We start from the raw sequence: 14,615 nt of genomic DNA, 5'->3' as shown, positions 1-14,615 counted from the left end.
CTTACAAAGCATCAGAAGCAAAATCTACTGTGAACTGGACACGAGGGTCTTCATTACAGTAAATCTGGAAGTTCCCAGTGAAGTCATAATTAAAACCTTGAGTTCTCTCAGGATGAGACTCAGGGCAAATGTGAGGTTTTAAAACATGACTATGATGCCACAAGACATAATGCAGCCCCTGATCTACACTGGATTGGGGCAGACAGTGTTGTGTAAAAAATCCCCCACCGCGTGAGATGCAATGGTAAAGTTAAATAGAGGAGCCTTCTTACCTGCAGCACTGAGCCCATGAAGGAGGAGATGTAGGCCATAGCAATGCACAGCAAGCCATACCCGAGAGCTGGGGAGGAAGAAATGAAGAGACCCTTAAAGGCTTTGGGTAGAGCAGGAGTGTGGCTCAAGTGCAGGACTGGTATCCAGTCATATTGTCAAAAACATAACACACACAAGAATTTACAAACGAAAAATATACTTCACGTTCTATGTTTCCACTACACAAGAAGAGTAATTTAGAATTGACAAATAAGTGGTTTTTCAGGACAAACTTCATTTATCGGTAAGGCACTACGATTTGTGGGTCTATGCTAAAAGGTTAATGAAGCCAATGTGGCCTACAGCGGGTGAATTGTTGGTTTTGCGACTGGTTGAGCTTCCAGCATCCATCGTGCTACAGGGTGGATTGTTGCCTTTTCACTGTATGTATTTTCTATAGCACTCAATGTCATTGACGCATAACAGAATTCATTCTGTTCAGGTTCAGAGTGTTTGTTATCTTACACACTCATTGCAGCACATTACTGCATGGGACTCGCCTAGGTGCCCATTCACAAACTCCATTTTGTAGTACGTTTAGTAGTACTACAATAGTACCACTAAGGTACAACACAATGCTATTCACAAACCCCTAAGTGTAAATCTCCAACCCACCCTCTCCTATTTTTTCTCTATAGGAGATTCTCACACATGTAAGTTAACTCATTAGTAGTAAATGTGTGAAAAAAAGCACAACACTAGGTAAGTTGCCGTTATCTTTATTCCGTCCGACGCACTCCAGCTCCCGGCAGCAACTGCTGATCCCCCACATTCCATGTTCTACTCAGGGAACTTCCCTTGAGCCCCACACACAACATTACAGATCCCATCACACCCCCCTTCCTTCACAAAGCAACAGAAAAGGAAATGACAACGAAAACAGAATACAGATTAAGAAAATGAGAATGGACAAAAACCATGACTTCCAGCAGAAAAAATAACCTTACTAGCTTAAAAGGCATACTACTCTATAGTATCCCCACACCCCCCTTCCACCCAAAGCAACAACAATTGAGAAACTATAATAACAGAGAATACAGGTACAATAAAAGGAGATGGATTTTGGGTTGTGACCCCAGATGGAAAAAAAAAAAAGAGTAATTGGATCTAATGCAGGACAATCATGAAATCTGGTCGGAGCAACCCTCACTCTGGAAGAAAACCTCCCTCCACAAATGCAATCCGGGTGAACACCCATTTTCCATTCACGTAACCTGCTTTAGATCCAAGCACCACACAGATAGCACACTTGTTCCACGTTTTCCAATTCTCCAACACCACTACGCGATCTTCATTTCTCTCACCCTCACTTGCCGACAAAACCAGGCCTCTTGACACTTACCTAGTCACCAACACCAACAGGACGAACTCTGTGCTGTACTTCACCGGTACTGCTGCTCTAACATCAACTAGTTTATTCAACCTCTCCTGATCGACACCTTTTCTAGACATCCAATCCTTGTTCAACTTGGAGCCCGCAACCCTTCCCCTGAGCAATGTAAATGGAGCCATGCCTGTACTTACATGTGGGGTAGTCCTAACTGCCCACAACATGTCGATTATGGCCACCCTTCACGGTAACCCATTAACCAAAGCAAGCTGGAAGTGTTCCTTGATTACACGGTTCATACGTTCCACTAGGCCATTGCTGCGAGAGTGATGAAGGGAGGTGAGAATGTGTTTGACGCCGTTTTCCTTGAGGAAGATCTGCATTTCTGTGGACACCAACTGTGTACCATTGTCGGGCACAAGTTCCACAGGAAACCCCTCTCAAAGAAACACTTCATGAAAAAAAAGTAATTATAGTTGATGAATTAACGCTATCCACAAATTTCACTTCCGGCCATTTTGACATATAAATATAATCAACTAAGACCAATGCATACTTTGGTGGGCACCCAATGACACCAAAATGTCCAGCCACATCAAAAGCAAGTTTGCACCAGGGCGAGTTCTTCACAACAACAGGATCAATGGGAGAGGGATAGCTTACATGCGACTTGTGACTCAGAACACATATACAACAGTCATGAACATAGTGTTTGACAGCCCTGTCTAAACCAGGCCACCAGAAATCTTTCCTAACCTTGTGTTTCATGGCCCGAATTCCAAGATGCCCCTCATGGGTTGAATCCAAGATTTTTATCCACATGCACACCGGACCACTAACAAACCTCCTCTGCGTATAATCCCACCAACCATGGACAACTCCTCTCCAGCTCTTATATATGGAATCAACTCTGAGGACAAGTCTTTGTTGTTGGGCCACCCCTATGGCTACAAAGTTCCCAACCATTTTGAGCTCATCACCATTGGACGTAGCCTGTAACCATTCTTGCTCCGAAAGGGCTCCTTTTACAGTATCCTTGTAACGCCCTGAACGTCTCAGGATCGTTTAACAGACACGACAATGAGGACGCAACCACTTGTGAAGGGTTAGTTCTTTTAATGAAGGCAAATAAAATACAAAGAACAAACAAAAGTTATAGTCACTGGAATCCTCCAGGCTAAGTACGTTACCAGCCCACAGCACGGATGGTCCTAACCGTCCTCTGCATATACGCCGATCCCGGCGTATGCCAACAGAGGGCAGAAATGAAATGGCCGACAATGCCAATCGGTAGGCTGTGAGGGGCACGAAGAGTGTTGGGGAGAATCGAGGAGTCAGGGAAACACCCAGCCGGGGTCTCTACCTGAAGGGAGCAGCCGCTCAACCTCTTCCTCAGACTGCACCGGGACGCGGAGTCACCTCCTGGTGATGCGTCACCGATACCCCAATCACAAGCAAGAAGACTGAACCGAGAGCAGCCGCTCGATCGATCGATCCTGTGGACTTCCGAGTCTGTAACGCGGCAAACACCTCCTGGTGTGCGTTACAGCTGGCAGTCCCTGTGTCTCTGGTCGGGCTGGGAGTTACGACTCCAACCAGCAAAAGCGCCACTGCGCTTGGACTCAGCCGAGTCAAAAAGCGAAGCTCAATGGTTGACCGGTAGAGCTTCCGGGTCCTTCACAGGTGACGATGGGGCAAGACACGGCCCAGGGAGTAACGACTCGACCTACCTCCGTTCTTGCCTTACTGGAGCACCACTCCGGAACACTGCTCTTCACGAAGCAGGTACGTCGGTGTAAACACAATATCCGACAGCCTTGTACCTCCCGGTTCCTCGCTTTATAGGGCGTGTTTTCCTTGAGTTATGTAACAGCTCTCCTGTTTACATAAGGGCGTGTTTCCCTTGAGTTATGTAACAGCTCTCCTGTTTACATAAGGGCGTGTTTCCCTTGAGTTATGTAACAGCTCTCCTGTTTACATAAGGGCGTGTTTCCCTTGAGTTATGTAACAGCTCTCCTGTTTACATAAGGGCGTGTTTCCCTTGTATGACAGGAATTCTTGACAATCCTCCACGGAACCTACCGCACATACCATTTCCAGATCGTCAGACATCACATTGCACTCACTTTCAGTTAGGGGTAGCCTAGATAAGCAGTCAACTACATGATTTTTCACCCCTGCCACATATTCCAGGCGATAATGGAATTCCTGCAGTCTGTACTGCCATTTAGCAATGGGCGGAGTGACCCTGATGCCCCTCTTGAGGTGAAGCGATTAATTAAAGGTTTATGATTTGTTCTGAGAACAAATTCATTTCCCCACAAAAAATTCCTGAAATGCTGCACACCCCACCACAAGGCTAGAGCCTCCTTCTCGAAGGTGGAATAAGTGCTTTCCACCCCCCTTAATGTTCTAGAGGCGAAAGCAATGGCTTCCTCACGTCCGTCGCCTCTCTTCTGCATAAGAACAGCGCTTAAACCAACATTACTAGCATCAGTGGAGATAATGCACCAGTCATTGACGTTGAATAATTTGGGCGGACAAGTCAGAACAATCTCTTCTTTTATGAGCTCAAAATTATTGCTACATTCTTCATTCCATTCATACTTGACATTTCTTTTTAAGAGCTTCCACAGACAAGCGGTTTTATCTGAAACATTGCTCACAAACTTGGCATAGTATTCCACTAACCCCAGAAAGGAGCGGACCTAGTCTTTGTTCAAAGGTGTAGGTGCACTTTCGATGGCTTCTAAAATTTTCAATTTGTGTTCCACCCCCTTGCCAGAGATGTGGTGAGCAAGGTAATCCACCCCCTCTTGCAGGAACTTACACTTATCCTTCCTCAGAGTCATCCCACTTGACTTTACAATTTCTAACACCTGTCTGACCCTGTCGTCATGCTCAGATTCAGTTTTTCCATGTATAAGAATGTCGTCCTGGAAATACACGACTCCCACAATGTTCTTAAATAAGTTACCCATCAAACGCTGGAACACTGCAGAAGCCGATGCCAGACCGAACAGCATTCGTATGTAGCGATAGGCCCCTTCATGTGTTACAAAAGACATGAGGTGCCTAAAATCTTTACACAACTCGACTTGATGATAGGCTGAGGAAATGTCTAGAGAACTGAAAAATGTAGCACCCTCCAAGGTCAACAACATCTCATTAATGTTAGGCAGAGGTTGTCGATCGACCCAAATGTTAGAATTGAGATCACTCAAGTCCATGCACATCCTCAAGGATTTGTCAGCTTTACGTGTCAAAACAATGGGAGTCAACCATTCAGACACCTCAATGGGCTCAATTACATACATGGTAGACAATCGTCCCAACTCAAACTTAAGTTCATTTCGCAGTCTCAATGTTACCCTGTGCACTCTGTGGGCCACTGTCTTTGCTCCCTCCTCGAGAATATTGTGATGTTGAAATCCTTTCAGTTTCCCTAGTTCCCAGCTAAACACCTCGGGATGATTCTGGATCCATTCATTTCTCGTCAAATGTCCAACCACACCATCATCAGGTGGAATTGATGGGGATGTGGAATACAATTGCTTTGCCTCCCTTCTTGATAAAACCATGTCAGGATGGTTGGGATCCAAAATAATTCTGAGCTCCCTTTGCTCTTCCTACCCAAACAAATTTTCACCATCTTTCACAATATACACGGTTTCGGTATCAAGATCTTCACCAAACACTAGGTTAGCCAAGAATCTCCCAAGAACTTCCACTTTCTTGCCACCATAAGCAAAGATTCTGATATTGGACTGATGCAATTGAACGCTATCTAATCCTTCAAAATCCTTAGCATCGATGAGCGTGAACAGAATCAGCTAAGAAAGTAACCTTCTTACCATTCACGCCGACCATGCAAGCAGGAGATTTCCTCCTGCACAACACTGCCATGGATGCTATTTCAACTACTCCTTCAGCCTGTGAAGACAAAGACTATAGCATCAAAAACACATGGTTTTCATCATCCGAGTCAACAAAATCTTCCTCAATGGTCTTAACGGTTTGCGCAGAAGCTTTTTGCACTGCAACATCTTTGCACATGCGAGCAAAATGCCCTTTCTTGCTACACTTGAAGCATGTTTGAGTCAAGGCAAAACATTTTGCATTTCTCAAATGCGATTTGCTCCCACAACGGAAACATGAACGTTTTCCTTTCTCAGTTTTGGATGAATTTGTCACAGGGTTTTGCACAGATTTTGCATTAGACCCCCCTCGTGGGTTTAGCATTATGCTTTGCATTGCTCAGCTTAACATCCCCGGACTGTACAGTTCCACTCACTTCTTTCGCACAGAACTGAGAGAGTTCAATGCTTCTAGCTAAAGTGAGGGCAGTTTTCAAATCCGGATTCTCAAAGATAATGGTTTTTCTTGGATTTTCCTGTTGCATGTTCTCTCAATTAATTGATTCAGAATGATTTCATCCTGAATTCTCTGTAGTTGCAGGTGGCAACTAGAGTTCTGAGTGTGGCCACAAAATCATCTATGGATTCACCAGGGATTTGAGCACATTGCAAAAACTTGCGGCGCTCAAGCACTACATTCCTTTTGGGATTGAATCTCTTCTCCAACGTTTTAATAATGGATCATAGTCATCAACTATCAGTGAATCACCATTGTATCTACCATTCACATGGGTGGTCTCAAGCTCTAGGGGTAATGTTTGTAAAATGTTTCTTCCTTCGGAACCTTAATTATATATTAACAAAGCTTTTTTCTTCTTGGAAGTAAAAGTATCACTATCAATGGCATCTAAATAGGCAGCAAACGTGTCCTTCCAATGTTGCCAATGCGATGGAGGAGTCCCAGCTGATTGCAAGAAAGGTGGTCGTACCAACACACGATCCATTGAGTGGCCATACGTGGGCGAGTTGCCGACTAATACCAACACAAATGTGACTTGGAAAGGAAAATTATTGTTACAAATTGACCCAATGCAGCTAATTTTCCCTTGCACTCTAAAGCGTCAAGAAAGACAGGATGAGTGTCACCATGTGCACACACGAGATGTTATAACTTACACTTATATGACCAGGTGTGTGTATCAACGTATGCACCTAACATTACTAAATCAGAAAGCATTTGAAATAAAAAAGTTACCAGCCAAAGGTGTGCGCATCACCGAGTGCGCGACGCTGTCATCAGGTGATCACTCGTGAAGAAATCGTGGTCAGCCTAAGGGGTGCGCAATACTGTCACCAAGTGGCTGTGAACACTGAAGTTATGACCAAAACAAAGTAGTGTAACGTTATGTCAGCCTCTCTCTTCCTCAGCGCAGCTCAGGCCTCCGCGCCATACACATCAATGACAGCGGACAACGAGGATCACTCTTCACATGACGTCACAAGAAACTCCTGCTTGGCCCAAAAATAATTTCACAGCAGAAGTATCCACATATCCAGAACTTCAGTCTGCAAGACAATTCTCGCTATTGACTTATCACCTGCGCAGAAGTAGACCACGAGACAAACTCCAACTGAGAGACATTTCCTTCGGGGCGATCCCGGGGGCGCAGTACCAAACAGTCGTTCTGAAGAGAATGCTGGACACAATGGACAACCCATTGCCATTGAAAAAAAGCACAACACCAGGTAAGTTGCCGTTATCTTTATTACGTCCGACGCACTCCAACTCCCGGCAGCAACTGATTTCATGTTCCACGCAGGGAACTCCCCTCGAGCCCCACACACAACATTCCAGATCCCAACAATGTGGGAGGGACAGGGGGAGTGGCTGGAAAAAGGAGAATACCAACTACTAAATGGAAAGGGCTTAAGTAAGAGTAAGGAGGGCTTAAGGAGCATTTGGGAGGAGTTTGGGGAGCACCTTGCCACCTCCGCCCCCACACAGAAGAGCAGGACGATTGCTATTCACAGACATCACTTCTAAAGTTGTTACTATACTAAGACGGGACTCAAAACAGTAGTAAATTGAATATGTCCAGCACCATAAATTGTCAACCACTGGTAGTGCAATACCTCCCATAGAAAATAATGGCATTAGGGATTTAAAATAAAATCCCATAGGAAATAATGTTAAATTAATTTAAAATATAAATAAATATAATCGAACGTTAAGAAAATGAGTACTTAATTATAAAATATTTTAAATGCCGTTTCTAAGTTAATGTACCATGGGGGGCCGTGGCTTGGCGACATAGCCGAGTAGAGGTTTCTCCCGGCTCTCCCGTCAGCCATTCATGAATCCGTCAGAACCCTGTGGAATATAAACGTTCATTTCCCTGCTAGGCTGCAGGCAGAGGCAAAAATAACTATTTTCAGCACTCACCTGCCGCTTTACAGACTAGTGCGAGTGGCGTGGTTCAGAAACGGGGATTTGGGTCGGGGCTAGACGCCATCTTGTATGTTGGGACGGGGAGGAGGATGCCGGAAGACCCCGGGACACTGATGGCCTGAGCGGGAAAGCCCTCGGAAAGAGCCAGAACAGCAGTTCTCCTTACAAGTAAGAGGTGCAGAGAGGAGTCGGGAGGTATGCCCGATATGGGGACGCCACTGGGGCCCGGGCTGATAACCCCTCTCAGATACATGCTGGAGGGCTCCCCCAAAGACCTGGAACTGGACCGGATACCCACGGGGACCTGCCCTGAGAAGGACGACTTCCCAAAATATCGGTAGGAGGGGGCGGGTGGCCACAGCGGCGATTGTCTCCCGAGGAGCGTGGCGACAGACCCAGCCATTCCCCACTGTAAAGTGGACCTGAGGCAAGATGCTTGAGCAGCCCGGGACTGGCGGGATGGTTGCGGTCTCCTGAGGCACAGGGTGGAGCAGCAGTGCACAGTGCCGATATAGACACGAAGAGAAGGGGGAAGAAAGTGGGCCCCTTGATTCCCTGGGGGCTCCGCTGAGACGTGCCCATACTCCCTTGAATAAAGAGCAGGGTGCAACAGAGGAAAGCAGGGTGAACAAAGATCACAACCCGCTGGCCTGGCCTGGGACACGTGGAACTTTACTGGGCATAGAGGCCCAGGCCAGGGACAGGCACTGGAGATACAGAAGGCGACCACACCTTGCGGTGATCAACCAGGGTGGGACCTGACAGATGCAGACACGAAACGGTGGATATAACGGACCCCTTTGTGCAGACACCACAGTGTGGTGGAGTGCAGCACTAATGGGAGTGGAACCTACACGGTAGACGCACTAGAAGTGATATCTGAGAGTCCGAGGGGGTGCCCGGAGTTACTTGACTGAGCTAGTGAGGGTCCCGGCACAAGGCAGGTGGAGTGAACCGGTTGCAGAGCACGTACTGTACTCAATGCTAAGAAACGTCGCTATGGTCAAAGAAAAAGGACCTCGTGCAATTCAAGCTATTAAAATTTCAAAGTACGTGCAACCATTTACGTGCAACCATTATCGATAGCTCAGGGAAAGCAGAAGAAAGTTTCCACGGCTACGCAAGGAAGTATGCAGGAACTGGAGAACCAGACCCCCTCAATAGCAGACGTATTGGAGGCCATACATTCAAAGCGGGACTAAATGGTCCATAAAATAGATACAGTCCCCATAAAGGTCAACCAGCTCTGTTGTGATCTTCGGAAGGTCACCAATAGAGTCACTACTAATGAGCAGGAGGTGCAAACCCTGCAGAAGGAGGTAAATACTTAAGGAACACAGTGGGGGATCTTCAAAAGAAAGTGGTCCGTTTTGACGAACGCACAGAGGACTCCGAAGGGAGATTCAGATGGAATAACCTACCGTTTATAGGATTTCCCGAAAAGGCGGAGGGGCCCATCAGTCAAACTTTTTATGGAGGACTAGATTGTTGCCGCAATGGCCCCCCAAAAACCTTGCAAATTCTTCAATGTGGAAAGGGCACAGAGTGCTTGTGCCTCCGCCCAAGCCTGGTGCACCACCCAGGGCCATGATTGCGAGACTTTTAACTTCGGGGATCAGGATGCAATTGGCCCGCACTCGTGGCCCATGGATGTATGAAGGACAACCCATCTCCGTATACCCAGATTACATACAACGGGTGCAGGAGCAACAAAACCCTTTATGATGGTTAAAAAACGCCCTGGGGAGTAACACTTTAAATACAGTCTCCTATTCCCTGCCAAACTTAGAGTCGAGAGCTATGGAAAAGTGCTGTTATTTATTTCGGCAGCTGAGGATAGTGATTGGCTAGTCTCTAAGGGACATCCAGAGAAAGGGCGGCCCTCTCGGCGAATTACTCCCGGGCGGGCGACTCCCGACATCTCTCAAGGGATAAAGGGACACAGAATGTAAAGCAATCAGGCGACTGATCACATAGTCCCAGAAGGGTGAGAGTATGTAGGGACGGAACACTGCAATTCTCGGACACAGGAGCCTAATTCCCAACACCACAGCTATATATGAATCCTGGTGTAGAAGAAGAGTAGAAAGGACAGCATCATCTATTCAACCTAGACACTGAACGACGAACTGGACTTGATAAGTATATGACTGCGCAATGCAGGGAATTACTGAGCCTTTGTTTCTGATAACATGAAAAGGGGATTTGCATAATTAGAAGGTTATTGGCATAGTGTTTGCATAATCTGGATTTAATGCATTGATAGTTGGCGGGAAGCCTAACCCCACAAATGGTGGACGACTTAGTAGGGGGCTGGAGTTATGCCCTCACAACCCATTGGAGAGTTTACCACTAGCACTGTAGAAACTGTTGAAATGTTATACATGCATACTGCAGAAAGCATAGCTGCTTTGAAACTTAAGTTAAGGATGGTATACTATAATTGTATTGTTTTTCCTTGTTGTCGGGGGGTGAGGTGGGGGGGATTGGGGCGGCAAACACTCTTTTGCGTCTGGGGGCAGGTGCATTTCTGCCCAAGGGGAGGGGGAAGTTTGCAATGGTTGGGGTTTGGTTGGGTTCTAATGTCCCGGCTGTTCAGGGAACCCATGAAGGCGACAGGGCATGAGGATATCTTATGTGGAGTGCACACCATGATACTGTATGGCTGCAAAACAGGGGAGGAATAGGAAGACACCAAATATGGAGGCCCCATGGAAAAACTAATCAAATGGAATGTCAGTGGATTGCCAACGTAGATAAGCACATATGAGTCTTTGACTACTTAAAACGTTAGAAGGTAGCCATAGCCTGCTCGCAGGAAACACATATGGGGTGACTCGCTACCCTGCTTGAAAAAAAGTTAGAGGGGACAGATAAATGCTACCTCATACTCTAGGTTCGCCACAGGGGTCCTTATACAGGAGGCCCCGGGACACCATTTTAACAATCACCACTTGGTAGACCCGGAGGGGAGGTACGTTATTTTGTGAGGTAAACTAGATGGTAAGGAGATGTGTATTATTAGCGCATATGCCCCCAATGAGAATAGCCAAACCTTTTCCCTGATTTGATGAGGGCAGTTGCCCCCTACCTGGGAGCGTCTGTACTGATGGCAGGGGACGTTAACTGCGTCCTGGATGGGAACATGGACCGCGAGCCTCAAAAACTTTGTACTAAGCCTAGGATGATGGAGACGCTACGGGACACTATGGAGGGTTTACAACTGGTGGACGTATGGCATTGACGGATTCAAACAGCTCGACAATTCTCCTATTATTCACCCACGTCTGGAACTTTTAGCAGGTTAAACTACTGGTTTCCCTCCGTAGTTCTAGAACCTAGGATGAGCAGAGTAGTGCATTTACTGAGCTACATGTCTGATGACTCACCTGTACTGTTAAATTAGAGTGGGACGAGAGCTCGCACTGTGGACACTCCAGATGGAGGCACTAACGGATCCCCCTTTTGCGTTGGCTGTGCTAACAGCTCTCAAACGATATTTTGAGATGAATTGGGGGAGCGGCCTCGACACGCGCTCTGGAGTGGGAAGCCATGAAAGTGGTCATAAGAGGGAAATGTATCAAAACATCATAAGGGGTATATCAACAGTTGGAATCGGACATAGCCAAACAAGAGGCCGGGGTGGGGGATCTAGAGGGTGCCCTCCCGGGGGGCCCCCATAGGTTGGAGGAGTGGCGGACAGCATGTTGACAGCCGTGCAGCGACTACAAAAACACATACACACCACATACAGGCAGAGATTGCATAGGGAGGGAGATAGAACAGGAGCTCTATTGCCTCAATTAAACAAGAGAATTAGGTTAGCCCGATGGAACAGCTTCAGAACCACAACATGTTTTTTTCACAAACCACAATGGTAGAGGCCCAGGCTGAGCACCCTGAGCGAGTCTATGCTCGGCAACTTCCGTGCCACTAGAGAGAATCCAAGCATTTCTGGACTCGATTGCGATCCCTCGATTTGAGGAAGAGATGTCGAAGGAGCTAAACACCCCCATCAGAAAGGAGGAGGTTCTGTTGGCCATTCAATGATTGAATACTGTGAAAAGCCCGGGGGCGACGACCTACTGGCAGAATTCTATCAAAGATATGCCTCCCAGTTAGCAGATCACTTAGTGGAGGTGTACAACGAGGCAGTAGAATGGTGCGATCTTCTGCCTACCATGAGAGAAGCATTAATCACAATGATAACTAAAGCGGACAAGGATCCTTTGCTCGCCGGCTCCTATAGACCGATATCTTTATTAAATATAGATGAAAAGATCCTTAGCAGCGATATGGTGGCATGGCTTCTCTGTGGTATTCCCCGGGTTATTCACCCAGACCAGGCGGGATTTATTCCTAAATGGAGTACCGCCCACAACCTTAGGAGGGCGGTGCATATTTGGCACGCTCCATGCCTGATGTCAGGCGATTATGCCATGGCACTGCTAAATATAGGACAGGCATTTGACTCAGTGGAGTGGCACTATTTATGGCTGGTCTAACGGAAGGTGGGGGTAGGGGAGGAATTTCTTAAGTGGGTTAGGCTGATGTACACCTCTTCCATGCAACAATTAGAATAGGGAACCTGGTATCCAAAAAATGTAAACTACAACGAGGCACACGACAGGGATGCCCACTCTCCTCGCTTCTTTTCGCACTAGGGATAGAACCACTGTCAGCAGCATTGGGGAGTAGGCTAGGACAGTGGTGGATCAAGGTGGGAGAGACCACCCATGTGGTATCTTTATATGCCGACGATATCCCGGTCTACTTACGTCGGCCAACAGACTCGGTACCACTGCTGCTGGCAGAGCTGCGAAGAGTTGGGGAGGTCACGGGACTCAGAATCGACCCCGGGAAGTCCAAGCTCATCCCCATCGGGAGATTGGCAGAAGGACTGCAGTCTGACCGCATTAGAGAGGCCTTGCCTTGGGGTGAGGAAGGACCGAAGTACCTGGGTGTGAGGCTGGCGAAAACTCCCTCCATGGACAATACAATTAGCAGAATAATTGTGGGACTGAGAGGGTCGCTAAGGTTCAGGTGAGAATTACCTTTCTCTGCCTTATGGGTCGAATAGCATTTCTAAAAATGATCGTGCCCTAATGTCTACAGCACTCGTTTTATATTATCCCTCAGAGCTACTTCAGAACGTTAGACCAACTCCTCATAGGTCTTCTGTGGGGTAACAGGCGTAGACAGGTAAGCTTACAAATGTTGCAGCGACGAGGAGGACTGGAGGTTCCTGTACATTGTATGGCATGTAGCCGGGATATGGGAGCGGGTGGTTCATAGAGTTGATCAACACGCTCCATATACTCCGGATATGCCTCTTTGGTCGTTGCAACCATTTCCCCTTATAGTGGATTCGATGCCCGTGCGCAGGTGGAAGGAGGGAGGGTGCCAAACAATAGGAGATCTATACACAGAAGGGAGGTTCATAACACTTGACAAAGTCAGAGTTCTTCAACTTGGGGTCGGGACAATTTTTACAACATGGAAAAATCTCTAAGGTTACCCGAGAAATATTGCCAGAGTTCCCGAAGGAACCCCCCAGCACTAACATACTGAAGGTAATGTTGTATATGGCAGGGGGGAGGCGCCTAATCTCCCACATATACCGAGCCTTAAGGGACGACTTGCCACATGGGACCCTACCACTGAGGCAAAAATGGGACGAAGAATTGGAGGGAACGCTCTCAGACAGAGAATGGGAGAGAGTGCACAAGAGGGCGAGTATAGTTAGCTCCAATGCAAGATTCAAGCTCCTGCAATATAATATAATTCACCAAGTGGACCTCACCCCACCTAGGCTAAATAGGTTTTACCCAACCCGAGGGGATGAGTGTCCCTGAGGTAGATCAAAGACGCCGGACTTCCTCCATATGATTTGGGCATGCCCTACACTTGACCCCTACTGGGATGCAGTGCTTATACACCTTCAGAGAGCTACAGGGTGGGACATCCCCAAAGAGATCAGACAAGTACTGCTCGGCCTAATCCTACCCCTAAAAACAAAAATTTAAGTAGACATTTTCTTTCTCTGGGACTGGTACTGGTGAAGAGGCCAATCGTAATAGTATGGCTGCGTCCGAGACCTCCAAGGGTAGAGTAATGGATGAAGGATATGTGTGAACGGGAAACAGCGGGAAGGGTACAAATCAAGATGGTTCGAAAAGATGAAAAGCTAGAAGGTGACCTCCAGCATTGGTATCAAATGTTACAGGACTTCAAGAGGAGCAGGACACGGGGACCAAGGAATCCATACATGAGACGGGGGCTACATCACACAGGAGACGTTAGGATAAGGGTACAGTTCGATATAAACCTGGCATTAAGGATTAGTACATGCCAACCATAACAAAACCCATGACAGCCGGGACTATAGTTGGGAAGGGAGGGGAGAGGGGCAGGGAAGGGTAAACCCAAGTTAGGATTGGCATAATGCTTGTATGCCTTTGGGGAATGTATAAGAGATACACAAGACACCAACAAAGAGGGTACAGATAGAAAGGCTCTTACTTAGATCTTACGACTTGTATAGATAATGTAGCGCAATGTGAAACTGTTGGGACTGACATGATGCGATGAGGAATAATGGGAAATAGGGGACCGCGCTGTTTCAACATTTGTCTTTTTGAAACTTAAATGCCAATAAAGTTAATCA

General features: G+C 46.9%; 1 protein-coding gene across 5 annotated transcripts in view; it reads right to left on the bottom strand.

Annotated features, from left to right (window-relative positions):
- The window catches only part of SLC5A6 (solute carrier family 5 member 6), a 318,876-nt gene that overhangs the window by 66,245 nt on the left and 238,016 nt on the right, over positions 1-14,615 (bottom strand). For all 5 annotated transcript variants that reach the window (XM_085613195.1, XM_085613191.1, XM_085613193.1 and 2 more), the window contains one exon: positions 273-340. In XM_085613195.1, the coding sequence (XP_085469321.1) occupies positions 273-340 (68 nt within the window). The remainder of the gene's footprint in view (positions 1-272; positions 341-14,615) is intronic.

This window comes from Triturus cristatus, chromosome 6 (assembly GCF_964204655.1).
Source record: "Triturus cristatus chromosome 6, aTriCri1.1, whole genome shotgun sequence".
Taxonomy (NCBI): domain Eukaryota; kingdom Metazoa; phylum Chordata; class Amphibia; order Caudata; family Salamandridae; genus Triturus; species Triturus cristatus.
This window is presented reverse-complemented; position numbering and strand designations above follow the sequence as displayed.